The sequence below is a fragment of the Strigops habroptila genome, chromosome 14 (assembly GCF_004027225.2).
Source record: "Strigops habroptila isolate Jane chromosome 14, bStrHab1.2.pri, whole genome shotgun sequence".
NCBI classification, from domain to species: domain Eukaryota; kingdom Metazoa; phylum Chordata; class Aves; order Psittaciformes; family Psittacidae; genus Strigops; species Strigops habroptila.
The window spans coordinates 1,240,319-1,267,894 of NC_044290.2; the positions used below are offsets into that span (position 1 = coordinate 1,240,319).

Consider the following 27,576-nt stretch of genomic DNA (forward strand, 5'->3'; position numbering starts at 1 on the left):
AGCATCCTTCTAGTCCCACAATACCTCTAGCCTGGCCTACTTCTGCTCAACAGCTCTGTTTTCCCTCCTGCCCCATCCCTCTCTGTAGGACCTCACACTGTGCCCATAATGATGACTTCTGTGCATCCTTCAGCCGTACGTAAGCAGAACCTCTGTCCCCTTTTCAGAACTACTCATGCAGTTCAGAAGTGCATTTGGTACATTCTGTTTTTGTCTTCTGTGTTTATGTTAATGAGAACCCTGGAGCAGTAGAAAGGGGGCAATGATCTTCCACTGCTGGGAGGTGGCCACTCTGGACAACTGTCTGTACATGTTATCTGCTGAGAGAGAGAAGAAAGACTCGTCACCTATTAGAAGTGATGGAAGATCTGAACTGTGACCTCTGCAGTAGAAAAACTAAAGCAAGCAGAGAATGCTATGGCAACTCCAACCTAATGAAGGTGCTCCAAGCCCCTGTGTCCAACCTGGCCTTGAACACTGTCAGGGATGGGACAGCCACAGCTTCTCTGGGCACCCTGTGCCAGCACCTCAGCACCCTCACAGGGAAGAACTTCTGCCTAAGATCTAAATCTAGATCTTTTGGAGAAAAGACAAATGCCTGTTCAAGGTTGTCTGAGCGTGGGTTGTCCTTGGCAGGCTGGATGGAGTGGGTGTGGAGACAGGGCTCACTGAGTTACAGAGCCAGGAGGCCATCTCAACAGAGGAAGCCACCTGAGTGCCTCATCAAATTGCTGCACTTGGAAGCAGGCCTGTGATCGTCAACATCAATGTTAATATCTCTCATTTCATGTTATCATCTGCATCCAGTCCGTGGCTAGATAATGACTGTGCAAGGTGTTAGAGGCATGCAATCTGGTTCTTTCCATCTGCTTCTCTGCTGACTTGGACAGTTTCTCCTGGCTCAGACTGGTTGGTGATAAAGTGCCTTGAGTGGTAAGACAATCTGAATGGAAGAGTGACTGCTGGGTTTGCCAGGTCCCATGGGAAAGTCAGAGCTGTTGGGCACTGATGGAGCGGTGCCTGGCTAGGTGCTGGGAAGAGGTCTGCCCTTGTGTTAGTGAGACTGGTTGGTACCATAGTGGTAACAGAAACAACAACGGTGGCAGTAATGATATGTAAAAGAAAAGCTCTCACTAGTTTCCCTTCTATGCACATACAGCAAGATAAAGGAAACTAACCACCAGCATCCAATACAGGGGCAACATACCGGCATCAGTCATATGCTACATTTAACCTGCATATTGTCCTTCACGGACTGAGAGAGACTCAACCCATTGCAAAGTCCCAGTTTCAGTGACAAAGGTAGAAAGCCAAAGCAGTTTAAAATGTGTTTCTCAAACTGGTGGGTAGCCCTGGAGTCACCACTACACCAGCAAAGGAGAAGTCCATGCTGAGCTCTCTGTATTCCCTGCTCTCTGCCTGGATCCCCAGGGAATGACACATACTGCAGTGAGTAGCTGGAGGGTTTCCCCTGTGCTGGATTTTCTGTTCCTAACAAGAAGGCATCATAAGATTCGCAAAGTGCAGAGACACAACCAAGTGAAGCAAGTCTTTTTGGGTGAAACAAGTCTCTATCAGCTAAGGAGGGACCACAAAAGAAGTGACCCTAGAGCTGGCTTTCTACATGCAGATCTTCTTCCATGCGTGAAGGAAGGAGCAAAATACCTCTGGTACCCCCACACCAGTGTTTGCTGTGTATTTTAGAGGAGTTCAAACCAGGAGGAAAGGGAAAAGCAGTAATAAACAAATGTGTGAGCTATGCAGGCATCAGCACTGTCCCCTGACACACCACAGAGCATTACTGGAGGAACTTTGTGGGTCTGGCTGTTCAGTTTTGTGTCACAGCTTCTTGCACCAAGAGAAGATGCTGAACTTATGTCCATCCACCTGTTGGGACCTTTGGGTTTGCAGAGGTGCAGTGGTAAAAGCACTTTCCGAAGCCTTCTCTGTAAGCAGACCTAGATAAAAGAACAAGGAATCAATCATTTGCTGGTGAAGTTTCTTTGTCTTCCATTTACAGATGGCCCACACGGACATTTCCAGCCTCCTCCTCCTCCTCTCCCCCTTACTGGGAATGGGCAGAGGCTCAAGTGCTGAGAATGCCCCAAAGACAGACACACATGTCACTGCTGTAGGACATCACGAGCCTGTGACACTGACTGCCAAAGTGGCTGGATGGATAGGAAGAGTGAGAAAGAAACAAGATGTTCCTATGGGTGAAGATAATCACAGTTCCTCAAAGCACACAAACCCATATAAACCACAGAATTCTCTCAGGCACTGGAGAACAAACCAGCCACTAAAAGCTGATGAAATGTTCCTTTTCTGAACTAGGTTCTTGTCCCTTCCTTTGAAGCAGCTGCTCAGGAAGCTGCGTAAGAAGCTGCTCACATCTGGCACTGCTCGTGTTGCTGGGTGCAAGTGCCCTGACGTCCCAGGGCCTGTGGTCACTGCACAGTTTCCCCTTGCATTTCCCTGTCTGGTTTCCATTCCCTGTCTCTCTCGTACCTGGGAGTAAGCAGCCTTCTGCTTGTAACAGCCTCAGAATCCATCCTGTACCTGCACCACATTTATGAGCAAGCACATAGCTAGTCAAGCAGGAAGGAATTCAGCTTTACAGAAATAATCCCCCAAACTATTATTAGCTTTTTGTAGCTACATTAATTTTAGAAGAAAAATTAGGTCCAAAGTGCTGGGCTCATTTTAATAAAGATTCACGGTCACAGTTTAATCCCTGGAGCTTTGGAGCACATCAGACTCATTACCAACTCCTCACAAAGTCACCAGAACCCGACAAGTGGTGCCGGGGAAAGGGGACTAAAGGTGAATGGTTCCGAGCACCAATTAGATGAAATCCAAGTTCCTGAACCTGCACTTCCCTTCGCTGCCAGCAGCCGCGGCGCTTCCAGGGAGATGAAAGCGCCCAGCACAGCAGATAAACAAGAGAACAGCTCTGAAGCAGGCGCGCTGCTAAAAACAACCTGGGGAGGATGAGGCTTGAGATGAAAGAGAAAGGGCTGGAGGTGCTGTAGTGACTTCCAGAGGCATGAAGCCCGGGAGCGGAGCTGGCGTCAGCGCGGCCGTTCCGAGCACCCTGAAGTGCGGAGCACAGTTACAGCATCCCAGCTATTGTCCCTGCTGCAGCCAGGAGCGCACTGCAAGCCCCAGGGAAGTCCCAGGACTCTGACACTGCTCCTTGGTGACTGTTTCCTTCTTTCCGCATCTCCTTTAGCGCTTCCCATCCCCTTGGTTCAGCTCTGGGCAGTACAACGGGACTACACAGGAGACCCGTGGAGACTTTGTCCTTCTTTAGAATGCTCTTGGTATTGGTAAGTTGAGCAGGAGGATGCAGAGGCATCTGGGTGTTTCCTCATTACCTTGGTCTGATGCAGCCATAGCAGTATCACAGCGGCATGTGGAGCCCAAGTCTCAGCCAGTGCTGGAGGCTGCGCAGGCACACTAGAAAAAGACAAATCTCAAACTTCAGATATTCTGTTGGGCAGAGTATGCAACACTCGGTGCTGTTCTCCAGGGATGGAGTGTTTTCCTAGACATTTTCTGTGCCCTTGTAACATCTGGCATAAAGACAGAGGAGTTTATGTCTAAAGAACTACAGATCTTGTCCCTGCAGATTGTCTCTATCAGCAGGTAGCTTTCCCCATGTGGGAGAGGATGGTGGGTTTTCTCTAGTGATAGTCCCCCTCTGCAGAGACCTCAGCTCCTGTAAGTGTGCAGGGAACAACCAGATGAGGGGAAGGTGCAGATGATTACATCCTGATGACTCCTACAGTTTTCCTTGGAGAAGCAGGGACAGCGTTTCAAGGCAGCTCAGGGCTGAAGATGCTTGCTGTGGTGATTTTGATGAAGCCATGTTTGAAGATGGCCTCCCAACATCAGCCAAATCTGCTTTACAACCTTTGACACAAGGTTTTGGAGGACACCTGTAAGGGGAGCCTAATCCCTGAAGGGAGGACAGTTCAGCTGGGCTCACAGTAGTCAGGGCTCGGAAGGGTACATGGATTAAACCACTCAAACACTCATCTGTGTGATCTCATGCCACACTGGTCTCAGGCTATTTTCTTCTGCCTCACTTTTGAGTTTGGGGCCGGGGCGGGCGTGAGGAACCCATAGTGTTGATTTACCAGTGAGATCTGGGCACATCCCTTAAACCCAGACTCCTACAGTCTCCCAGGGACACTGCAGAGAGGGTCTTCTTGAGGAATGAAGCCATTGTCTTGTTTCCCCATGTGTCCCCCATCATCAGAGCAGCTTTAGATGATGAGGTAGTTTGAGGAGATGATTCACAGGGTGTGAGGTACAGGGACGGGATTTTTCAGGGGTGGTTTCCTCTTTCTCTCCATTGCTCTTTTCCCCTTTCAGCACCCTCCTACTCTCCGGAAAGCTGCCTGCCTATAGCTACAGGGCATCACTTCAGTTCCTGCCTCTTTGCTGTGATTCCTCCCTGTCCTCTGTGTGTCCTTACAGCTGGCAACGCCGTGTATGTCTTGAGGAAATGTTTGCAAAGGCTTTAATTTGGTTTGCAATGGGACACTGGGAAAGCACCAGAACTTTGAGGAAATTCTAGCATGGGGGCCCAGTGGCTCAGAGAAATCTTCTTCGCTCACAGCTTGCTCAAACTGCCTTCAAGAAGCATGTGGTGGCTGTGCCTGGGCCACTGGGTATGCCCAGGGCATTGCAAGCACATTCCTGCAGCATCCCAGAACTGCCCTGGAGAGGAACCAGTGTGAAGAGGTGGGGAGTGTGTCAGCCAGGTTGGGGTGGGGGATGCCGTCTCCTGCACCCCCGAGCACAATAGCTGAGCCCTTGCAGCAGGGACCTGGGTTGCAGCTGGACTCAGTGCACCTTCCCAGAGAGGCTTCATTCACCCTGGTAAACCTCATGGGTCTCTGGGGTCCCCGTCTCAAACAACTTGTGTGCATTCATAGGGCCTGCTCATACACATCCATGGGGATCTTGGGCGTGTTCAGCCCGGAGAAGAGAAGGCTCCTGAAGGGGACACCTTAGAGCAGCTCCCCGTGCCTAAAGGGGCTACAAGAAACCTGGAGAGGGGCTTTGGACAAGGGCCTGTAGGGACAGGCCAAGGGGAATGGCTTTAACCTGCCAGAGGGGAGATTGAGATGAGCTCTGAGGCAGAAGCTCTTCCCTGTGAGGGTGCTGAGGCGCTGGCACAGGGTGCCCAGAGAAGCTGTGGCTGCCCCATCCCTGGCAGTGTTCAAGGCCAGGTTGGACACAGGGGCTTGGAGCAACCTGCTCTAGTGGAAGGTGTTGGAACTGGAGGAGCTTTAAGGTCCCTTCCAACACAAACCATTGTGATTCTATGATCATACCTTCCCCAAGCTGTGGCAGGGAACACACCGCTGCATATGTCCAGAGGGTCCCTAATGCTCATGCACACCTGTAGGGTTATGTAGCCCTCAAACATCCACAGGGACCATATTCCCTGCACACATCAATCCAGAAACTAGTGCACTTACAGGAACAATACCCAGTGCACATGCTATTAGGGACCATGTCGCCTGCCTGTCCCTGTAGGGACCATCTCCCTATAGACACATGTGCAGACCATATAGCACACACACTCCTATAGACACTACACCCCTGCCCTCTCTTGCGGGGACTATAACCGCACACACCGCACCTCGCTCCCACCAGCAGGGAGCATGCCCCCTGCATGGGCCTATAGAGACCCTGCCCACTGTCACCCCTGCAAGGACCCTTCTCCTGCACCCCTATAGGACCTATCCCACGCTTACCCCTACAAAGACCCTTCCCCTGCACCTCTACAGGACCCTTCCCACGCTCACCCCTGCAAGGACCCTCTTCCCCTGCACCCCTACAGGACCGTTCCCGCGCTCTCCGCCGGCCCCATCCCCAGCAGCCCCGCCGGGCGGGCGGTGCCGGTGTCCCGGTGTGTGTCTGTGTCTGTGTGTGTATGGGGGGGGGGTGCCGGTCCCCGCGGTCCCGCCGCGCGCCGCCGCGGTCCCGGTGCTGTCGGGGGCGGTCCCGCCGGCGGTGGGCGGCGCTTCCGCGAGCTGCCGGTGCCCGGCCCCCGCGAGGCGCGCGGAGCCCGCCGGCTCCGCCGCAGTCCCGCTCCGGCGTGGTAAGGCCGAGTGCGGGCGGGGCCGGGCCGGGGGTGCCGGAGCACGGCGCGTTCTCACCCTCTCCCCGTCTCTCGCAGCCCCTCGCCGGAGCAGCCGCTCACCGGGTACCGGGACCCCGCCGCCTCCAGCCCCGCGCCGCCGGCATGAAGCGCCCGGCGCCGGGCAGCCGCCACTGAGGAGCAGCGGGACAACTCCCCCCCTTTCCTTACCCCACAACCACCACCCTCCCCGCCGCACCCCCTCAACCGCCACCACCTCCATGGGGCAGCGCCGCGGCCGCTGAGCCTCGCGCCGCCCGCCCGCCTCGCCCCGCCATGGGGCCGCGGCACCTGCTGCTGCCGCTGCTCCTGCTGCTGTCCCTGCAGCTCCTGGCCCTGCTGCTGGCCGCGCAGGCGGCCGGGCCCCCCCGCGCCAAGGGCAACCGGACCCAGGGGGCGGCGACGCCGCGGCGGACCCCGAAGCCGGGCAAGGAGCTGCTGAACCAGACGCTGGCGGGTCCCGGGGCTGCGGCCCCGACGGCGCTGCCCGGCCGCGGCAAGGGCGTGGGGAGCGGCAGGACGCCCTCCGGCGGCGGGGCAGGTGGCGGAGGCTCGGCCCCGGCGTACGAGACGTGCTGGGGGTACTACGACGTGAGCGGGCAGTGGGACAAGGAGTTCGAGTGCAACAACAGCCTCACGGGCTTCCGCTACTGCTGCGGCACCTGCTTCTACCGCTTCTGCTGCAACAAGCGTGCCGAGAAGCTCGACCAGAGCCTGTGCCGCAACTACAAGAGCCCCGAGTGGGCCCACCCCACCACCGCCAGCGGCGTGCTGCCTGCCGACGGCAGCGACGGCGCCGATGGGGACGCCAACAAATACGACCCGGACAAGGACAGCACCAACGCCACCGTCTACATCTCGTGCGGGGCCATCGCATTTGTGCTCATCGCCGGCGTCTTCGCCAAGGTGGCCTACGACAAGGCACGGCGTCCACCCCGGGAGATGAACATACACAGGTGCGACCCTCTCCCTGCTCCTGGCGCCCCTTCTGTCTAGGGACACCCTCCTCTCCCAAGGTTCCTCCGTTATACTGCCTCTCCAAGTGTTTCCCCTTTGCACTGTCTGTCCAAAGGCTTCCCTAGCTCACAACTCATTCAAGGCATCCTCCTTTCAACCACCCACCCGAGGGCTTCCCCTTGTGTGCAGCCTGTCCAAGAGTTTCCCCCTGGCGTGACCCCTCCGAGAATTCCACCTTTGAACAGGCTGCCCCAGGGTCCTGCTTTTGTCCCACTGTCTGAAGGTTCTCCCCCTGCACGACCTGTCCGAGGGGTCCCCCGGGAGCTGCCTGCTCAAGTCTTCATCCTCTGCACTGTCTGACCACGCGTTTTCCCCTTGCGCTGCCCTCCCGAGTGTTTCCCCTATCCAGCGGCTGCCCAAGGGCTTCCCTTTCGTGCTGCCGGTCCAAAAGAGCTTCCACTCGCTACCGCTTCGAGAGGTCCCCCCGTGAATCGCTCATCAGAGGGGTTTCTCCTTTGTGAGGGCTGTCTCAGCCTTCCCTCTCCGCACCACCCACAGCTTTTCCCCTTTTCAGCCTCTATCCAGGAGTTCCTCCTCAGCACTGCCCAGGGACAGCCCCACCCCGCACCCCCATCCTGATCCCCCCTCCCCGTCCCTCTTGGGAAGTCCCGTCCTGTGCCCGCTCCTGGCCCCGGGGTGGCACCGTGGGACACCCCGGCCTCCCCCGGTCCCGTTCAGCACCGCGGCCGCGGACAGCTCCGCACTGCCCCCCTCTCCCCTCCCGATCCTCTCATTGACCCCTCTATCGCCTCTCGGCTCCCCCATCGCCCCCTGATGCCCCCCATCATCAACCAGCCCCTCCATCGCTTCTTTGACCCCATCACTCCCCAAGTCCCCTGTTTCCCTCCAGTCCTCCCCACTTCTCCCATTGCCCTTTGGTCCCCCCCATTGTCCTCCAGACAGCAGAGACCCCCTGAGCCCCGCGGGTCCTGCCATGCCTGGCCTGGCTCGAGGGAGAAGTTCAGAAAGTGTGAAGGCAGTTGCTCCTCTTGGCCTTTGCAAGGGGAGTTCAGGAAAGCAGTGGCATCAGGGAGTGTTCTTTCTCTTTTTCCTTTCCTCTCTAAATCAGGATAACTCCAGCTAGTGGTCTGTCCTCTCCGGCTGGCTGCTTGGGAAGTGCTTTGGCATCCTTTTCTCTGTGGTTTTACACATTGCTGTGACAAGAGAGAACACTCTGGACGTGTCAGGGAAAATCCTGTTTAAAAGCGAAAGCTCAGGCTTTTCCATAACAGTTCTCCTCTTGGACAAATGCATGTACTCTCTCGGTTCCTATTTAGTTTTTGGTTTACTTTGTGCGTGCTATGAATCTAGGAGGTTTCTATGTTTGGACATAAAAATTACTGAGGAGCTTCTGTATAAGAGCAGTTGTGAGCATGAGTAGGGAGAGCCCTTATCTCTAGCAGATAATGCTTCATAAGAGAAAAGTAAGGAAGAAATTTTAGTCAAAACCATTAAAATCATTGACCATATTTTTAAGGCTGAACTTCAGTCACAGCCAACAGAGCCTGAGGGGAGAAATTGTAGCTTTATACAAAGAAAAAGAGATAAGTGACGCAGGTTTTATGTATTTGGGAAGATGTGTTTTATCTAGATTCCTCCCTTTGTAAGTGATGCTGGCTGGTGTGAATTGCTGTGTGTTCAGTGAGGACAGTAAGTAATGCAGGTTTATGCTTGCTGAGGGTCTTGGCCGTGTGTTCCATCACAAACCTGCTCTGCCTTTGTGAGAAAATAACTTCACAGTGTTAAAAACATTCTAATACCTTTTAGGTCCCTTGCGCCTGTGCAGTCAGGAGTCCTGAAAGTAGCTTAGAAAACAGGTTCTTTTAAGTGTTTTCGTAACCAGCGGCTCAGTTTCCCAACAACTGAGCTCTTTTGGCTTCAAGGCAACTTTTTCTGGGCCTTCTCTTCACACTGGATTTGGAAATCTGACTTGGGTGCCTGTATGTTGCTTCTCCTCTGGCTCCAGGGTTGGATCCAACACCCTGTGAAAGCAGAGACAGTGTTGCCAGACTCATCTGAATTATTCCTGATGCTTTAATTTCTTTGATGCTTGCTGTTCTTTATTTAGATAAGTTCTGGTAAAATGATTCACCTGTGTGTAGAAGTATGAATGGCAGATTGAGTGCTTGGAAACCTTGGCTTTCAGAGCATTATAAGGAGTTGATTGACTTCTATAATATGGTAGCTGGTAAAAGATTATACCTTTCAGAGCTGTGTTACCTGAACCTGATCAACATCGCACGATGGTTTAAATATTGTGAAGGGCATCTCTATCAGACAGGGGCTGCATCAGTCAGAGGTAAAATGCTCTCAGCGCCCGAAGCAGAATGTAAATATGAGGAGAGGAATGGTTTATCTTTGTCTGAGAACTGCTGCTGAGTAACAGGGAAGGAGAGAATCAGAATGTAGTCAGGTATTTGTATCTGTTTGAGGTTGTGTCACTTGGAGTTAAGTGTAACACCCAGAATAATTCACTGTGGTGATGGCAAGTGCATTAAATCTCAGCGTGCATCCCAGCAAAACCTCTGGGATGAGGAGAACGACAAGTATAAACAGAAATCATTGCAATGGGCTAGAAACAGCCCAGAGTGAACAGTATCCCATGCCCAGGGAAGATGAAGCAAGACTTCCGTGCTCTTCCCGTAAGCAAGATCACACTTTAAATTTTATGTTATCATAAATGGTCGGTTAGCAGTACTCTGTGTAGATTTTATTTCTCTGCTAAGTTCTCATCCAGCTTTTACAGAAGACCCTTTTTAACTCAGAAATAAGGTTTTGATGGAGGCAAGGGCTCATTTTATGTCCTTTGATCGAAAGGAGGGTTTGCAAATTCACAGGAGAACTGTCGCTCTCATGTGAAGCGGAAGGATGTCTGTGCATGGAGATATGCGTGTGCGTTTCCGAGCTGAAAAGCTGGTCTTGTTTTCAGGCACAACCACGTCCCTTTAAAGCAGAGGCACTGCTGTGATTCTGGGCTGAGCAGTGACAGTAACTGATCCTTAAGTTCCTTTCTAAGAGCAGTGAGTGGAAGTACTTTGAAAAACAGGAGCTAAAATATTCATATTTTACAGAAGCACTTGTAATGCTTTAAACTTGGTTGATTTTTTAATGGTTACAGGATCTTCTAGCCTGACTGTGTATGACTACCTCTTGTCTGGATCTTGCTTTGGAGTTACGCTGTCGGAACTAACACATGCTGGGCTCCACGTAGAAACTGGGGCTGATTTCTGAGAGCTATACCCAGCAATGCTTTGCCTGCTGATGCTCTTTGACTGCATTTGTGAGGAGGGTTTGGTTTTGTCAGTTTGTCAGAGCTTTTTCTTTTCTCAAGCCCTGAAGTATTTGCTTTACTTTCAGGATGGGAGTGAGTTAGGAAACCTCTGACGGTGAACGAGCTGTTTGTTTTCAATACCGAGTATGTTTTTCTGTAGCAAGGAAGGGTGACCCAGAATATTCTCTTTCTGTGGCCATGACCCTAAATCCCCACACTACAGTACATAAATAATTCCCTGCTAGTAGTACCGCTCTGTAACCCCTGTTTAACCCTTAGCAGCAGTCACCATTGTGCTCTCTGCTGAGTTAGGAATGAACAAATTGGAAACTGCTTATAGTTTGCAGCTAGGATTTGAAATGTTCCCAGTTCCTTGCTGCCTGGGAGCTGGAGGGAGGCAGTGGTGGTGGTGGCAGTGGGGAAGCTCAGCTGTTCTGTAGCTGCTGAGAAGCAGAGCTGGGATTTTTCCCTAGCAAACCAGCTCTGTATCTGCTAAAAGGCCATCTTCTGTGTCTGTCCTTGCATGGAGTGTGTCCAATGAGTATTTTGGCTTTTGAAAGGGAGAAGGGAAACAAGCACCTTCTGCTCAGAGGGCTTCACATCACCCTGCTCCTTAGGGCATCTCTGTTGTTACAAAGAAGAAAGATATTTGTGCTACTCTGGTCTCTGCCTATGCATCCTCTGCGCTGTGAATAATAGCAGTGACTGTTTTTATAAATTAACTTCCTTTTCCTATGTAGAGACCACAGTTTAAATCGATCCATTTCTTGCCATTTTTCCTTTGCAGCTCTGAATTTCAACACAAATTGGAGGCAGTGGATCTGTCTGTCCACAGACGCGGGAAGGCTGCTGTTGGGCGATGCTAACTGAAAACATGGGAGGCTTTCTCTTCCTGCAGGCTGCCCATCACCACGGCCCCTGGGCTCTGTGGCTTCCAAACTGTGGTCACCGCTGGCCCCTTCAGTTCTGCTCTGTGCTGGTGTGTGGTGCTTGAGCCAAACAACCAAACTTCACACCTCCCCAGAGCAGGGAGAGGGGGCTGTGAACACCAGCCTGGCCTTTGAGGATTTTCTTTCTTGGGTGCTGTCACTTCTTTCTTTCTCCTTCTCTTTGTTTTTATGCTCTGCTTCTTATTTTACTCCGCTCTGTCTCATTTATCTGACACACTCACGTGCCTTCCATCTGCTCTTTGCCCTGCTTTGAATTGCTTATTCCTGGTGTCTTCCGAGGCTCATCTCTGATGTGCCCTGTCCCTCTCCCAGGCACAGAATATAGGTCCACAAGCATGTGTCAGACTTGATTAAGGTAAAACGGAAAAAGGCATAATCTTGTGGCCTTAGGGAAGTTCCTCATGACTAGTTCTTCTGTTTCAAGCCAATTCTGCACCTTAGCGTAGTTGGGGTAACTCCTGTGCAGGGAGAAGACCTGAATCTTGTCCTGTTTGCACTGACTTGCTACTCTCAGAACCATCCTGCCTTCACCAAATCAGTTCAGTGTCTCCAATTCCCATTTATTTGCTATTTTTCTGCTTTCTAATTAACTTTTTCTATTAGTAACCCTCCATCATAAGGTGTCAAGGGAATCCAGTCAAACTCTGAACGTCTATTTCTTTTAGTTTTGTCATCTCTTATATCCTTAATTAACAGTTGATCTGTGTGCCTTTGGAGATCACACGCCTTTTAAAAACTTCTGCTTTACATAAGAAGATCTGAACCTTATCAGGAAAATGAGATCATGGTGCTTCTTTGCTTGCCTTTGCCCCTACTTACATGGGCAATCTGTATTTCCTTAGATCTGTGTGCGCTGCATTGCAGGAGGGTCTCAAATGTCTCATTACCCAGGCAGATAAGCCTGGAATTCTCTCACAATAAATATCTTGCTGTAGTTTAGCTCTTGCCCCAACCTCCTTTGTTGCAGTGGAAGAGCTTCTCAGAGGAAGAACAGTTTTCTTCAATGAGTTTAAAGTCCCGTAATTGTGCTTACAAAATAGGGTTTCGTGCAAAACCAGATACCCTGTGCATGAAACTTCTGTGTGCACTGCGGTGTTTCTCAAAGCACTGTGTATCCAGTGGGTGCTGTTAATCATAGAATCATAGAATGGTTTGGGTTGGAAGGGACCTTAAAACTCATCCAGTTCCAACCTGCTGCCGTGGGCAGGGACGCCTCACACTAGACTACAACACTGGCTTTGTGCATGCAGGTATCAAGCACAAACACTAACAGAGTAAAACACTGTACTGGCTGAGCTCTCTGCATAATTCCTGCAGATTTTCATGCCTGTGAAAAACCTGTCAAGACCAGCTGGTTTTATGTCTCTTTCCATGAGCACAACCAGTGCTTAGCTCCTTTTCCATATACGAACACTGCTCCCAGCTCTCCCCAGCACCCGTGCTTTCCTTACTGGGTGCATCTCTTCTACAGTCTCCCTTTTGCTCTCTGGAGCCTTGGACCACGCAGCCAGATTGGTGATGGGGCCGGAGCTGGGAGGGTGGAAGGTGGATGCCTGAAGGACCCATCCCCAGCACGGCAGTGGGTCTCTGCTCTGTGCCCTCAATGGTGCTGGGACGTGACTCTGGGAGGCACCAGCTTCTCATGCCACCCACTATCCCTGAGCAGCCCAGCGATGGTTTACAGGTAGACCTTGACCCTTGCTGGCCCTGGCTGCTTTCTGCTCACTGTAACAGCTCTCTGTGGAGAAACTACAGTACAGGACAAGGGGGAATGGCTTTAACCTGCCAGAGGAGAGATTGAGATGAGCTCTTAGGCAGAAGTTCTTCCCTGTGAGGGTGCTGAGGCGCTGGCACAGGGTGCCCAGAGAAGCTGTGGCTGCCCCATCCCTGGCAGTGTTCAAGGCCAGGTTGGACACAGGGGCTTGGAGCAACCTGCTCTAGTGGAAGGTGTCCCTGCCTGTGGCAGGGGTTGGAACTGGATGAGCTTTAAGGTCCCTTCCAACCCAAACCAGTCTGGGATTCTATGAAATATCAGCTCTAAGATTTATCTTAACTTTTTAATTACAAAGTCTTCACATAACCATTTCTTTCTCCTTGGACCTGCTGTGTAACTGTTCAAAGGAACTGGTATTACCCGTTTAAACCCGTGAGTTTAGTGACTGCAGTAAATTCCTTGCCTCCATCACAGCAATAGTAGGAAACTTATTCAATTTGTATATTAGTGTTAGATGTGTAAAGTACTTGCGTGAGATGTGCAGTCTAAGCACTGCTGATATTTACTACTTGATATATAGCCTCCGGAACCTTTACCTAAGGCAAGAGCTTTACTTTCCATTTGCTGATTTCACCTCATGTTATAGAGACAGGAGAGATGAGAGCTCACAGCGAGGGTTCTTTTCTCATTGATTCATCAGTGTAATTCCTATACTACTTCTATGTCAGGTGAAATGTATTTTCACATACATGCATTCATACACCGGGTGTGTATCTGTAACATAGTTATGTCACCTATGCATTAGTTTTGAGTTCACCAAGAAGACGAGTCAGAAAAACTGCCAGCCTCATTCTATTATCATCTGCTGTGATGGTATGGTCCTTTGTACATCCCTAAATAAGTTTTCGCTGAAAATTGTCATTAAAGCTGGTATAAATTCCAGGAGCTTCACAAATATATCTTGCATTTAGCAGAAAGGTTTGTTTCAAAAGACATCTGACTTTATTTTTAACAAATAATATTTCCTCACTTATGCTAGGTGCAGGTGCACAACTGCTTCGCTCTTGGAAAGGTGTCCTAATGCGTAGCCTTTTTCACTTCTTAACTCCATGGGTGCATTCACCTCTTCATATACACACATATATAAGTATCCACCACATAGAATCTTAGAATGGTTTGGGTTGGAAGGGACCTTCAAAACTCATCGAGTCCAATCCCCTGCAATGAGCAGGGACATCTTCAACTAGGTCAGGTTGTCCAGCACCACATCCAGCCTGGCCTGGAATGTCTCCAGGGATGGGGCACATGCATGCTCAGGTGAAAAACCATTTCCAGTGTTCCCCCCAATAAACCCTGCTCTGAAGCACCAGCTCCTTTTGTTCCTGGCAGCTTAGAGACCAGTTTTCTCTCTTGCTGACCTGGCGCACGCTGCTGAGCCCCTGCACTTTCAGAAGCAAGATCTACTTTGGCAGAGTTGCTTTCACGTGAAGGAGGCTGCTTCCCACAGGGGTTTGCTGGCAGCAGCATCCCCATCCCAGTGCTTTCCTCCACGGATCAGTTTGCAGAGGTGTTTGTGTAATCAATTAAAGCCCCGTCCCTCTTGTAGTAAGATCAGAGAGTGTGGCCAGACACATGCCCTGGGGGTGATGCCAAGGAGGCAGCAGGGATGGAGAGCCGATGAGAGGCAGTGTGCACTTGCCTTCCTCTCTGCTGCTTCACAACTAGCATGGGGGAGTGACATGGAAAGAAGCACTCAGCTGGCAGAAGCTGCAGTGTGGGAGCCCATCTCGTAGCATAGCACAGGTCAAGGGCAGCACTTGGCTTTGTGTGGTCAGCACTTGAAGCTTGACAAGGTGTGCAGCAGACCTGGGGACAGGCACGAACACAAGCCATGAATAATGCATGGCTGTGCTCTGTGCCACTTGCTGGTGATGGGAATCTCCTTTGGAGAGACCTGTCCCTTCCAGGTGAGCTGGACAAATCACCTCATTCTGCTGGGTTAGCAGGAGAGCATAGGGGAGTCTTTAACCTCACTCTTATTTTAAGGACTTGTAGTGAAATCCTGGCTGTGCTGAAGTCCATTGGATTTCTGCCACAAACTCCATCACAGCTATGCTTTTAGCAGGCATTCAGCTCAGCCAGACACTGCTCTTTTTATTGTGCTCTGCCAGATCCGTTTGGTCATTCTTTTTCCATTCTTCCCCAAATTCATAGGGGCTTGGAACAGGCAATTCTGTTTTCTGACACCCCATACGTGAGGTCTCCAAGAGAGGTTTTCGGAAGGAGAGATTTTCAGAGGGCAATAGAGTGAAATTCTGCATAGGTACAACCAGCACTGGAGGAAGTGGTCAGCTCTTCCCATCACCTTTTCCTGTCCAGCATCTGCAGACATCTCTACTCTTACTTCCCACAGGCCACAACTGTTGGAGCTGTCACCAAAGCTCTCCCTGCCCACACTAGAAGGCATACCTGTGCCCACACTATACGATCAATTAGTGCTGAAAATCTGTGGATATTGGGAAAACAGGACACTACTTTCAAAAAGGATGTGGTGAAGGACCTGAGAGCTGTTACCTCGTTGGTAATTAGCACAGCAGGTTAACTCTGGTAGCTGGGTTGGTGAGTTGGTCCTTCACAGCCTCTGCAATGTCACGTTCTCTCTGGCTACGAGGTCCCTTCAGCCTCTGCGGGTGGATATTACTGCTGCACTGTAGTCCCCCCGTCACACTATCTGATGTGTCTCAGAGCTCATTGCAGAAGCAAATGCAAACTCACTTCTTACGCCAGATACTCCTCTCTGTTTTAACTCTTTGCTTCTCCCTGTCTTCCCAGGATCTGTGTGTTTTCTTTCTCTCTAACCCAAGAGGAGAGGGTCATGTGTGGACTGGAGATAGCACCATCAGATACAGTCCATAAAGTCCTCGCCAGCTCTTGGGCACTGACATGAGTTCTGCATTTCCCCAGATAGCTCCTGAAAAAAACCCTGACAAATATCCAGGAATACCTGGGATGGGTTTATTCAGATGGAGCTTCCTTGGCCAGTGAAGGGGGCATGAGGCAGGGCATTAGGCTGGGAGCTCTGCCTCAACCTTTTTCGGTGATATCAGGCAAATCCTTCCTTCTTCAGTCCACAGAGCACTTAAGAGAAAGGAATTTCTCTACATGGGTACAGGGGACAAGCAAATCACCATACTGGAATTGCCAAAGTCAGGAAGCTAAGGCACTGATAGTGGCTGTGGAAGATGGGAGTGTCTCACAGTGTGAGTGTTACTACAGGAAAAGCCTGGGTCTGCAGTCAGTGACATTGCTGAGCCTGAAGAAACCCCACTGGAGTCCTTGCTTTAGTCTGGATCTAGAAGGATCTGGGTCAGGTTCCTAGTGGGGTTCTCTCTGCTGTGTTTTGAGCCTATTTCCTTATGGTGCTTGGGGCTGGACCCTCTAGTGGTACAGTCTGGTTTGGCTACACAACCTTTATGGAGTCACTGAATTGCTGAGGTTGGAGGTACCTCTGAGGATCCATCAGTCCAAGCAGAGTCACTCGGAGCAGGTTGCCCAGGACTGTGGCCAGTTGGGTTTGGAACGTCACCAAGGATGGCGGCTCTGCAACCTGCGGGGACACTGCGTCAATGTTCAAGCACTCTTAGTGTAGAATAGTTTCTTCTTGTGCTTAAGCGGCATTTCCTTTCAGCTTATACCCATCGCCTCTTGTCCTGTCACTGAACATCTCTGAGAAGGGTCTGGCTCCGTCTGCTTTACACCCTCCTATCATTTATCGACACACATTGATAAGATCCTCCTGAGCTTTCTGTTCTCTAGGCTGAACAGTCCCAGTTGTCTCAGCCTCTCCCCCATATATGAGATGCTCTAAGCCCTTAAGAACTTCTGTGACTCTTGACTGGACCCGTGGTGTGCATGAGGAGCCCAGCACTGGACACAGCACCCCAGATGTGCTGTAGCACTCCACTAGTGCTACCTAGAGAGGAAGGATCACTTCCCTCGAGCCTGAAAAATCACTCATGATGATTTACTTCCCTATTGCACAAAGAAGCTCCTCTCTCCCCTCCCACATCACCATGCTGGACTGAGACATGAATACCCTCCACACAGCTGCTGGGCTTCACGATCTGCCTCGTGTTTGCTGCAGTTTGTTCCTGCCCATTTCCTCCATTTTGTACTTCCTGCCCACTTTCTCCTTCTGTTCTGGTTTTCTGCCATTGCCCCTCTTCCAGCTTGCCTTCACTTTCTTTTCTCTTTTGCAATCTATTGATTTTATCTTTCAACATCAGGGTCACAGTTGATGCCTGACCTTGCTACCCTACTGCTTATACCCATCCCTTGTGGCCTTTTGTATTTCTAAATATTGGCCTCTTTGCATTCGGATCCCTGTGTTCATCCCACTGTGTTTCTTCCCAAAGTACTCACTTAGTGCAGAGTTGCAGGAGAGCCTTTGCTGCTGACATACCTGAGAGCAGGAGCTGACCTGCTCTGCCTTGGGCTGTCCTGCCATGCAAGACGTCAGTGGGTTTTTCTCCCATGCTGCTGGTCCAGCACTGGTGTGGAACAACATCCCTGCTGTCTCTATTTATACTCTGGGTTTACGTGGAAAGCAGTGTTAGTGTTCTCACAGGAATGACATGACTGAAAACGCTGTCACAAATCATTATCTCAGGATATGATGCACAGTTACGCAGCTCTGGCTACTCCACGCGGTGCCACAGGTAACGTGTTGCAGCGAGTGAGGTTTGTTTTCCTGATATAAGAGATGTGTTGTCATAGAGAGATGTTTGAAGTGTCTCACAGCCTCGTGCAGGTGATTAAGGTGCTGTTGACATCAGTGGGACTAAATGTACCCAAATGGCTGCACACACAAGGCCCAAAAGTGATTCTGTTACTGTTTTGTTGTTGAAGTTTTTGCAACAGACAATTAGCCGTACCTGAGAGACTCATACTGACCAAATCCTTCCCTAAGTGTGACTGACCTTCCACCAGCATGGGACTCACTCCTCTGTGCTTTATGGAAATAAACTGGATCCCACACAACAATGTGATTGAATTGGCAAGGAACTAACCAGTTTGATCCAAGTTTGACTTTCTTCTCCACCTATAATGTTTTGTTCTGCTGGTGCTGAACAGTCTTTTTTTTTCTCTCCGTTAGACATTAAAGAAGAGGACAAAGAGGGAGTACTCAGGACACACAGTTTGATGTGTTTAGGGCATAAGAAGATTACACCTTCAGTACTGCTGAACTCATGTTGGTTTAGTCCCATACGCTTATAATCTAGGTCCGCTTTTGATAGTTATGTTCACCTCATGTGTAGCCTGACATGTCAGACATCACTTTCCTGAGCATCACCTGTGATACCTTCAGTCCATCTGAGGATAGCAGTCTCCTTTCTTCCATGTGGCTGGCACCTGACTGGTGCCAGGAATCATTTCCTTATTATGCTGTAACCAGCAGCTAACCCAGAGAGCTGCTTTTATTACTAGTCCTTCAGGATGAAAAACAAAGAAGGGATTAAATTTGGTTTTATCACCTGAGCTGTATTGTTGTCTGTGGCCAGGATCAGTGAGTCCAGGTCCTGGCTGTAACCAAGGAACAACCAACCATAGTCTTACAAGAAACTGCTCACAAACTGAAGTATCAGCCTGGTTTTGTCCTTGTGGAGGGCAGAAGGCTAAGGGTCGGCTCTCAGATAGATCATGTCTGAGAGGATAAGGCTGCAATTGTTCCAGAGTGTATTCACTTCAATTGCCTCAATTCTTTTTAGTGAATGGAGGTGAACTGTCCATCCGGGAGGTAAGGAAGCTGCCTTCTTAGGACTCTATCAGTGCCTTTTCAGAGAGTGGTATCACTAGGAGAAAGGGTAACAGTATCAGGAGACACAAGCTGACTTGCAGTGTGAGGTGGTCCTAGACTCAGAATGGTAGCAGAATTTAGGTTGGAAGGGACCTCTGGAGGTCACTTGTCCTGCCATCTGCTTAAATCAAGGGCAACTCCAATGGTAGATTAGGTTGTTGGGACCTTTATCCAGCTGCATTTGAAGGCCTCCAAGCATGAAGATCCCTCAGCCTCTCTGGGTCTCTGTTTCAGTATTTTGCTATCTCACTGTGGCTTTTTTGGTCTTCTATAACCAAGTGGAATTGCCCTTACTACAATATGTGCCTTTTGTCTCCTTTGCCTTATACCTCCAAGAACAGCCTTGCTCTGTCTCCCTTGCAGCTCCCCATTAATGGGGTGTAAGTCCTCTCTTGGCCTCTCTTTGTCAGGTTAAAGAAATTCAGCTTCAGGGAGAACTGGTTTGTACTCTTCCATTTCCATCCCGCCAGTATCTCCAGCTCCACTTCCTCATTTTTGAGTTTCTCTACTGCCTTTCTCTACCTCATCCCGCACAGCCCTTTCTGAGTGTACACAAGTCCCTGACCTGACCTTTCCTGCCCAGCTGGTTCTATTATATTACGCGGTATATAGTCTTTTAGTGTTATCCGTGTTGTCATCTTCCTCTGTACTCTTGAGTGATTGCACTCTTGACACTAAGAGTGTCTTCTACAAGTGTTCAAAATGAGCCCAAGCCACTATGGGCTAGTAGATAATGGTCCTAATACAATCTCTGTGATTGAAAAATGACTCTTAGCATTTCTGTACTGCAGCTACCATTAAATGGTCATCTGATGCTTAATGTATCTTGGAAATATGTACTAAGGGCTCAGTTCTGCCAACCTGCTGTCTTTAGAAAACGTGTTGTCTCCAACAGGATGTACTGGATGCTGGTGCCAATAGAGACCTCATTAGTTTCCCACATCCTCCCCAATCAGCAAGATCTGTAATGCAGTGGGGAGCTATTTGTCTGGAAAAGCATCAGGATTACTGGTGGCTGAACGAATCCTCTCCTCAGGAGGGAACCGTGCAGTGTCACATAGGGCAGGGACCTCAGGGACCTCAGGCCCCAGCTTCTGGTCCTTGTCTTCCCACTCGGGTTCTGTATAACCTTGGGCAAGGGGCCAGGATTTCAAACATGTCCTTAAGTTGGTGCCCAGTTCGAGATACCTCAGGCATGAGTGTAAAAGATGGTGAACACCCGCAGATCTGTGTCAGTCCATGGGAATTCAGCGTCTTTTGGAGAACACCAAATACCACTTCCTTTTCTTCAGTGAGGAATAACCGGAGGGGCAAATAAAAGGAGCCCTGATCTGGGACAGGGCTAAGTTTCCATCTTCATCTTCATCTTCACCTCTCTCTGAGCCTATCTTAGCACAAAAACCCCTGTGCTCTCATGTCTCTGCATGTTACAACCCCTTTACTCCATATGTACCAGTATGTGTCACGTACACATATGATTGGTCATAATCTTTATGCCTGCTCCCTCTGCGAACAATAAATAATCAAATAAGGTTTTAAATATTCTTATTCTGTACAGGGTGGTTGTAAACTCATCTAATCCTCTTTTGGAGCCTCTGAGAACTGAGTTTCTTCTGTAGAGCACGTTAGTGTTGCAATTGATTATGCACAGGAACAGCAGTGTGCAGAGGAAACGAGCTGGAAAATGGAAGAGACTCAGGTCCCAAACTGTTTCTCATATGAAAGACCAGAAATATGGCATTTAAGGAATGCTAGTAGATATAAGCAACACCAGCATCATTCTCATCAATATGTAATGGAGGAATTTCTCCTCCTTACATCTCTCTTGATACCCAAGGTGACATTAGCCATATTCCCTCTGCTGAGAGAAAAGAACCTTTAAACTCTATCCCCTTGAAAATGCCACCCTCTCTTACAACCCACACAAGCCACCTCCTTCCTCCTTTTCCTGTGGCTCCAGAGATAACTTGTGGCTGCACTGAGAAAATCAGTGCGTTTCACGCTATAGTTGTTCCACTGTGTCCATGATATTCACAGAGGAAGAAATTTCTTAGAGTATCCACTCATCCAAGGGGAAAACAACTGTGACATTTCTTTTTCTTGGGGAATAGCAGAGACCTCAGTACCATTAAAGAAATCCCTAATGGACAAAAAGCTAAAGGTAGGCTAATAGCTGTATTAACCCATGGAAATTGCTTAATCCTTTTTTTCTGGTTCTCCTTTAAGAATCCCACTCCCACCACTGTGGTGTAGTGAGCTTCCTGCAGAAAAAACCCAAAGATTTAAGGAGTGTGGGAACCTGACTCTTAATCTGATTCAGTCTTAAAGAAGTCTGGTTTAGGCAGCGCAGTTTTGGTGTATCCTTTAGGAAATCAGAGTGCTGGAGTCTTAGGGCTCTGGCATGTTCAGTGGTGGCTCTGTCTGAAGGCTTTATGCTATGGAGAACAGTTCATCTGCACTGTCACTGACAGCAAGGAGAATGATGGAAAGATAACACAACCCTGGGGTGAAGTGAATTAGTGGAAGCATATGAGAAACTAAACAATAGCCAGGCCAGCCTATAAATACATGCAGCAGACACACAAAAAGAAATTGAGCTTTAAGCCATAGCTTTTATTTTGTTATTTTTGCCTTTTTTTTTTTTTTTTCTGTTTATGGGAGAAATCCAGCTCCTGCTGTTTCACAGTGACTGTGGAAGTGAAAATGCTGAATGCCATTCCAAGCACTGTGTGAAAATAACATTCCCCCCCCCCTCCATTTCTCTCTCCCCAGGGCTCTGGCTGACATCTTAAGGCAGCAGGGACCAATCCCAATAGCACACTGTGAAAGAGAGACTATCTCGGCCATAGATACCTCCCCCAAAGAAAACACCCCAGTCAGGACATCTTCCAAAAACCATTACACCCCCGTGCGCACCTCCAAGAGTAACCCAGGTAAGTGCTGCTTTCCTGCTCTCTCTCTTTTCAGAGGTGGTTGTACCAGGGGTATGTTAGAAGTCAGCAGAACATCGTGCTTTACAACAGTGGATTTTGTAAACCTGAAATTAGGGTAATAAATGGCTTTCAGAGGCAATCGGATGGAGCAGAGGAGTGCAAGGATCAGTGGTGATGGTTCTTCAAGGTTTTTGCTGAACAGAATGGCTCTTCTCTCCAGGCATTTTAAAAATTCAGAATCACTGAGGTATAAATTCAGTTTATACCAAAATGCTTGTATCCAGCTTTGAACATTTAGTATTGCCAACAAAACACATGTGCTGTAGAGCGCAATCGGGCTGCCTGCACACAGCAGCTGAGAAGAAAGAAATCCACAGAATTGGGGCCACCTCATTCATTCAGATGAATTATAGGCATGTGCTCAGAGTGTGGGAGGTGACCAGGAGCTTAAAGACACTGGCCTGAGGTTCTCCAGGAGCACTGCTCTGGGAATTTTGACACACAATGGTTTTTTCCTGCTTCTGCCAGCTGAGTAAATTTGGTCGAATCCTTTGACTGCTTTTTGCCTCTATTTCCCCAGTGGCACAAGGATGCAGCCTCTTAGTTCACAATTTTCTGGGGTTTTTTTAATGCTTCACATACTGAGAATTGTCAAAAGAACATCTCAGTGGTTGCTGATCACCTCTGCTGATTGGGATGTGGTAGACTTGCCATCACTTGCCACCTCTCAGTTGTGACTGGATGTGTGCCTCATAGGTGTGCCCTCATTCACTCACGAGCTATTCAGCTTCACAGAGGAGGGTGGCATTCCCTGCTCTGGGTCACCTGACAATCAGAGGAGGTTTTGCTAATGGTCCCTGCTGGGAAAGCTTCTGAAAGAAGTTGGCGGGAGCTCAGACTGCTCCAGAACCTGCGGGGTTTGATGTGCTCCTCTTTATGGAAGGGGCCCATGACAGAGGGCAGTGACTGTTTGGTTTCCACTGCCATTAGAAGGGTTTTGCTGCAATGTGCATAACCCCATGGAGACAGGACCAGGTGACTGTGTGCAGAAGGATTTCTTTGCTCTTCACTTTTCACTCAGAGGCCAGTGAACCCTGTAATTTAGCATGCCCGAGAGTTATAACTGTGAAATAAAATGTTGGGCTGGAGAACAGTACGTGAGGTGGTTTGTCTGGAAAAGGAAGGTGCTTTTGCATATGTAGGGCTTGTGACTGGCTCTTGAGAAGATACGTGATTCTGCCCTGGGTAGAAACACAAGAAATAAGGGTTTGTGGCTAGAGAACAGGTATAGGCACCATCAGAGAGCAACTCTGATGTAAGCCTTAAGATGAGATGATCCTTTTCTGAAGACACCTTCTCTCTTCCTGTTGACTCCTCTTGGTCTGTTAGGGCAGGCAAATGCTGAACGAAGATGCAGAAGAAATGCTTTGCTTGCAGCAGAAGATATCAGTTGGATACTGGGAGTTTGAATTAGGTGCCATGTTTAGGCACTGTCAAGTCTGAGAAGAGTCAAATGGGAAGGTTTGTGAGGGGGACTGCAGATTGCACTGTTCTTCTCTGGTGTTGGCAGCTGATGGCTCCAAAGGACATTTTAAATACTTACTGCTACATTAGTGGAGGCACACAAGGACCAGAGCATAGGAATCATGAGTGGGGTGCTCAATGCTCACGCTACAAAGTGGCAGCACCCATTAAGGAGTCTACTTGGTGCTTGCTGAGGACTGGGACATGAGATGAGCAAGGCAAAATGGCTGGAAGGAAAGGGCATGATGCTAAAGATGATGATCTCTTCATTCAGCCTCTGCTTGTCTGTGTGTTTGCCCTTATCATGTGAAGGAGAAAAGCCATCACAGTTCAGTCAGGGCTGAAACAGGCAAGCCACAGGCAACAAGAGCCCACTGAAAGAAGATATTCTGAAACCCAGCTACAAAGGAGAGGAACTTTACTTCCAGCAGAGCCCTCCAAAGCCATTGGCAGCTATAGGGGTAATGGATCACTTTGGCCTCAGGTAGCCAGTTGGACCAAATGTCACACTGAGCCCTTGCCAAAGCTGGGAAGGGAAAACTTGCTCTTGTACCTTGCCCAAAAGAACTTGTTCCTGGCTCAGTTGTGTCTGTTATTAACGTGTCCTCATATATCATGTGAGACAGAAAACTAATCACTTACAAAAGATCATAAGCTCATAAACCAGCTATACAGTTAATGATATTTTATATTGTTTCAGTTGCAGAATAGGGCAATGCTCCCTTATAACTATTCTCTGTTACACAGCTAATCTTCAGATTATTGTTGTAATCAGAAAATTGTAGAAGTGAATGCTAAAATGTTTTAGGTTAGGAGGAAAGTGAAAGTGGGAAAACAAGAATTGGTTATAGCATGTTAAGTTAGAATAAAACTGGTAAACCCCAGGATGGAAGTAGAGAGGGGTCACCATCAATACAGGCTTTTTGGGAAAGAAGGGAAGAAATAAAAAGGAGGGAATGAAGGATAGTTGCGGGGGGGGGAGGGAAAGGGAATAGAGGCAGCGATATGCAGTAGCAGGCTCCAGGCAAAGCGCAAGTCACTGGTGCTGCACATTGACCACAAGTGTAGCGTTTTGCTGCGGGATCTGAAAAGCATCAGGTCTGTTGGCTCTGGTTTGTCTCAGGACTCCAGAGTATGAGAGGTTAATCAAGCAGAAAGGACTATAGTTGTTACCTACAGGCTGAGATTGATTGAGTTTGAGATTAGTTTTACTTGGAACTTTTATTTTCAAACTTAAAATGAGAAGGGAGCCCTTAAGTCTTGCTAAATAAACCATAGCTTCATTTTTCCATTAGACTTGTTTGGTGTCAGTGAACAAAGTGATTGTGGGTGACAATGACAAATGGAGGTGGTCTGTGTCTGAGGGAGCAGAGGCCAAACAAAGCAGCGTCTGCAGGTGCTGCTGAGGCACTCAACTTGCTGAGTGGTGCCTGGTGTTCCCTGCTGCAGGTATGGAGAAGAGTCCATGTCCCATGGGCCGTCCTGCAAGCACCCAGGCAGCCCTCGGGTGGTCACAGCAGGAGATCACAGGATAGGAATGTGCAGCTTCCTCTGGTAGTCCACCAAGCCATGGGCACTGACTCTGACTGTCAAAGAGAGTTCAAGACCAAGCCAAAGTCCTCAGTGTATTTACCCAGGCACTTCACAGCAGGTAGTTTCAGAACTCTAAACTCTGCAGCAGGACAGGACCTTGGTGTTAGGTCTGGTCTGTACTACTCTGTTGAGCTTTGAGATAGAATAACCCAGAGTGATGAATGCTTGTTTAACGGAAAAAGAGAAGTAGGTCTCTTTATCCTAGACATAGAGACAATTGTCTCTTCAGACAAAGCAGCTGGTTTCAAGAAGGCTTCAGCCTACGATTTTACAGAGGCCACCTTCCCCAGGTGGTGTGGGAGCTGACTGTTCATCAGAACTCAACTGTCTAAAGAGCATCTCTCCATTGCCATTTTTGCTTCCCTCTGAGAATCAAGCTCATGCCCTTTTCGGATGCCAGGGGGACAGTTCAGCTCCCCTTCTACCCACCCTCACTTCCACTGACATTTCTATTCATAGCTTTTATTCAGTGCTGCTGTTTTGGCAGTGGTAGGCTCTTTGCAGATAAGAAAAGCTGGACGCTGTGCCTACAGATTGCTTGGGTCAGAGCACACCTCTCCAGCTGTGTGCCGCCTCATTAGTATGAGCTACAGCACTCGCTGTAGACAGGAATGCTCCTCCAGCCCACACAGACCACTTGTTAGTTCAGTGTTTGCTATTGTAACAGGTAAAATATGATGAATCTGAGATTACAGGAAATCCATCTCATCTCGCTATCTATTGGCATTTTTAATGTCTCTATTGCAGTAGCACATTTAGGAGTGTTGGAAGGAAAACTCTAGCAACATTTCCCCTGTCTTCTCTCCTTGGTCACTTTATCTGTCCTGATGTCTGCTGTGAAGGTCAGTGCCATTCATTTGTTCAGCGGATGGCCAGCAAACATAGACAAGTACAAGGAGAGATGGGAGGAAGGTCAATAGTTCCTGTGGGCTTGGAAAACGTCAAACCCAAGCAGCAAGATGCTCCCACAGAGGAAGGTGCTGCATTTGGCACAAGAGACAGAATTCGAGCCAAAGGCAACCCTCCTCCAATGGCCAGTCAACTGATGTGTCAGAAAAGATGAGGGAGTTCCTGTGACAGTGATGCTGATGGTCATTAGCATTAGTGGAAAAATTAAGACTAGATTCTCGGCTTAGATGACTGCCTCCAATACCACCATTGGATGTTTGAAGGCCTTCTGAAAATCAGATGCTAAGCAAAGCACCTGCAAGATTCAACCCCTGAAGAAGTCATCAGGTGGGAGTTTTGTGAGTGCCTTGGTGATGGAGAGAGCCAGCTCAGGGCTAGCAGGGAGCAGTCTCACTACTGCTTTCCAAACTGAGGCCAGTTGTGACTGGTCCAGAGGCTCCATGCATCCTTGGCATAGACTATCTCAGGAGAGGGTACTTCAAAGACCCAAAAGGGTACTGATGGTACTTTTGGTATCGCTGCCTCGGAGACAGAGGAAATTAAGCAGCTGTCCACGTTGCCTGGTCTCTCAGAGGATCCTTCTGTCGTGGGGTTCTGGAGAATGCACATCCCAAATTGCAATCTGATTGTAAGCCCTCTCTATCACAAAAGACTCCACATAAGGACTTGAAGCAGATCTTTGACTGCTGTAAGTCAGTGTCGATGGGACATGAGCCTGGTTTAAGTCAATCCTTATGGGTCAGGGAGGCTTATGTCCCAGGCTCGCAGCTGGTACAAATCTGTGCTGCTCCAGTACAGCAGATGATTGGAATTGATCTTTTACTCTTTCAGTCTCATTCTGGCTCATTTTCATACAATTCACCTTGATAGTATTGCCATAGTATTGCCATTGTGTGAGAGAGAGGACACTCAGGACCATCAAACTGATGTGGGAAGCTTATGGGAGGGGCATCTCTCCAAATATGTTCAGGACAAGGATGTTCTTGCTGCCACTGTGCAATGCTTTCAGCAGTGAAGGGTCCTCAGATGTCATCTACTTGAGCATGAAGCAGGTAGGTAAAATCTGTGCCTGGAATTATGCTGCTTCGGACTACCTCCAGGATGAGGAGGCTGGAAGAGCAATGACAAGACTTTTTTTGTACTTGCTGAAGAAAAGACTCTGGCCTAGTTTTATATTCTTTTGGCCTCTTAATTCTCAGAATATCAAATTGCCTCACCAACAGAATACGCTGGTCTGAAACCAGCTCCAGATGTGCCAGCAAAGAGCTGGCTGCAAGGATGAATTCACATAGTTTTCCAGTGTGAGAAATCTGCTATTCACTTGCACTAGGGACAGGGGTACCTGCAGGTGTGAAGAACAGCTTATTGACAGGATTCCCAGCTCGGATGCAGCAAACAACACAGGCTAGCACTCTGATTAGCCTGATATATCTGGGGAAGGCTTTTAATAAGCCATTTGAGTCAGGATGTTCCAGCGATGTACATATTCAAAGTGCTGTTTTCAGCAGTGCCTTCCACCCAGAGGCATATTCTGAGCTTGTTCTGAATGTGAACGAATGCAGGAGAGGCTTTTAATCTTTATGGAAATTGTAGCTAACATCTCTAGCCAAATAGAGGCAGAGCAGCATGAGGAATACTTCCGTCCCAA

At 49.0% G+C, this 27,576-nt stretch overlaps 1 protein-coding gene across 3 annotated transcripts in view; it reads left to right on the forward strand.

Moving 5' to 3' along the window:
- Nucleotides 1-6,035: 6,035 nt before the first annotated feature.
- Nucleotides 6,036-27,576, forward strand: part of SHISA6 (shisa family member 6) — a 234,341-nt gene continuing 212,800 nt past the window's right edge. For 2 of the 3 annotated variants that reach the window (XM_030506510.1, XM_030506511.1), the window contains exons 1-2: nt 6,036-7,116; nt 21,742-21,902. In XM_030506510.1, coding sequence (XP_030362370.1) covers nt 6,437-7,116; nt 21,742-21,902 — 841 coding nt within the window. In that variant the 5' untranslated portion in view covers nt 6,036-6,436. The remainder of the gene's footprint in view (nt 7,117-21,741; nt 21,903-27,576) is intronic. The other variant, XM_030506509.1, reaches the window with a different exon arrangement.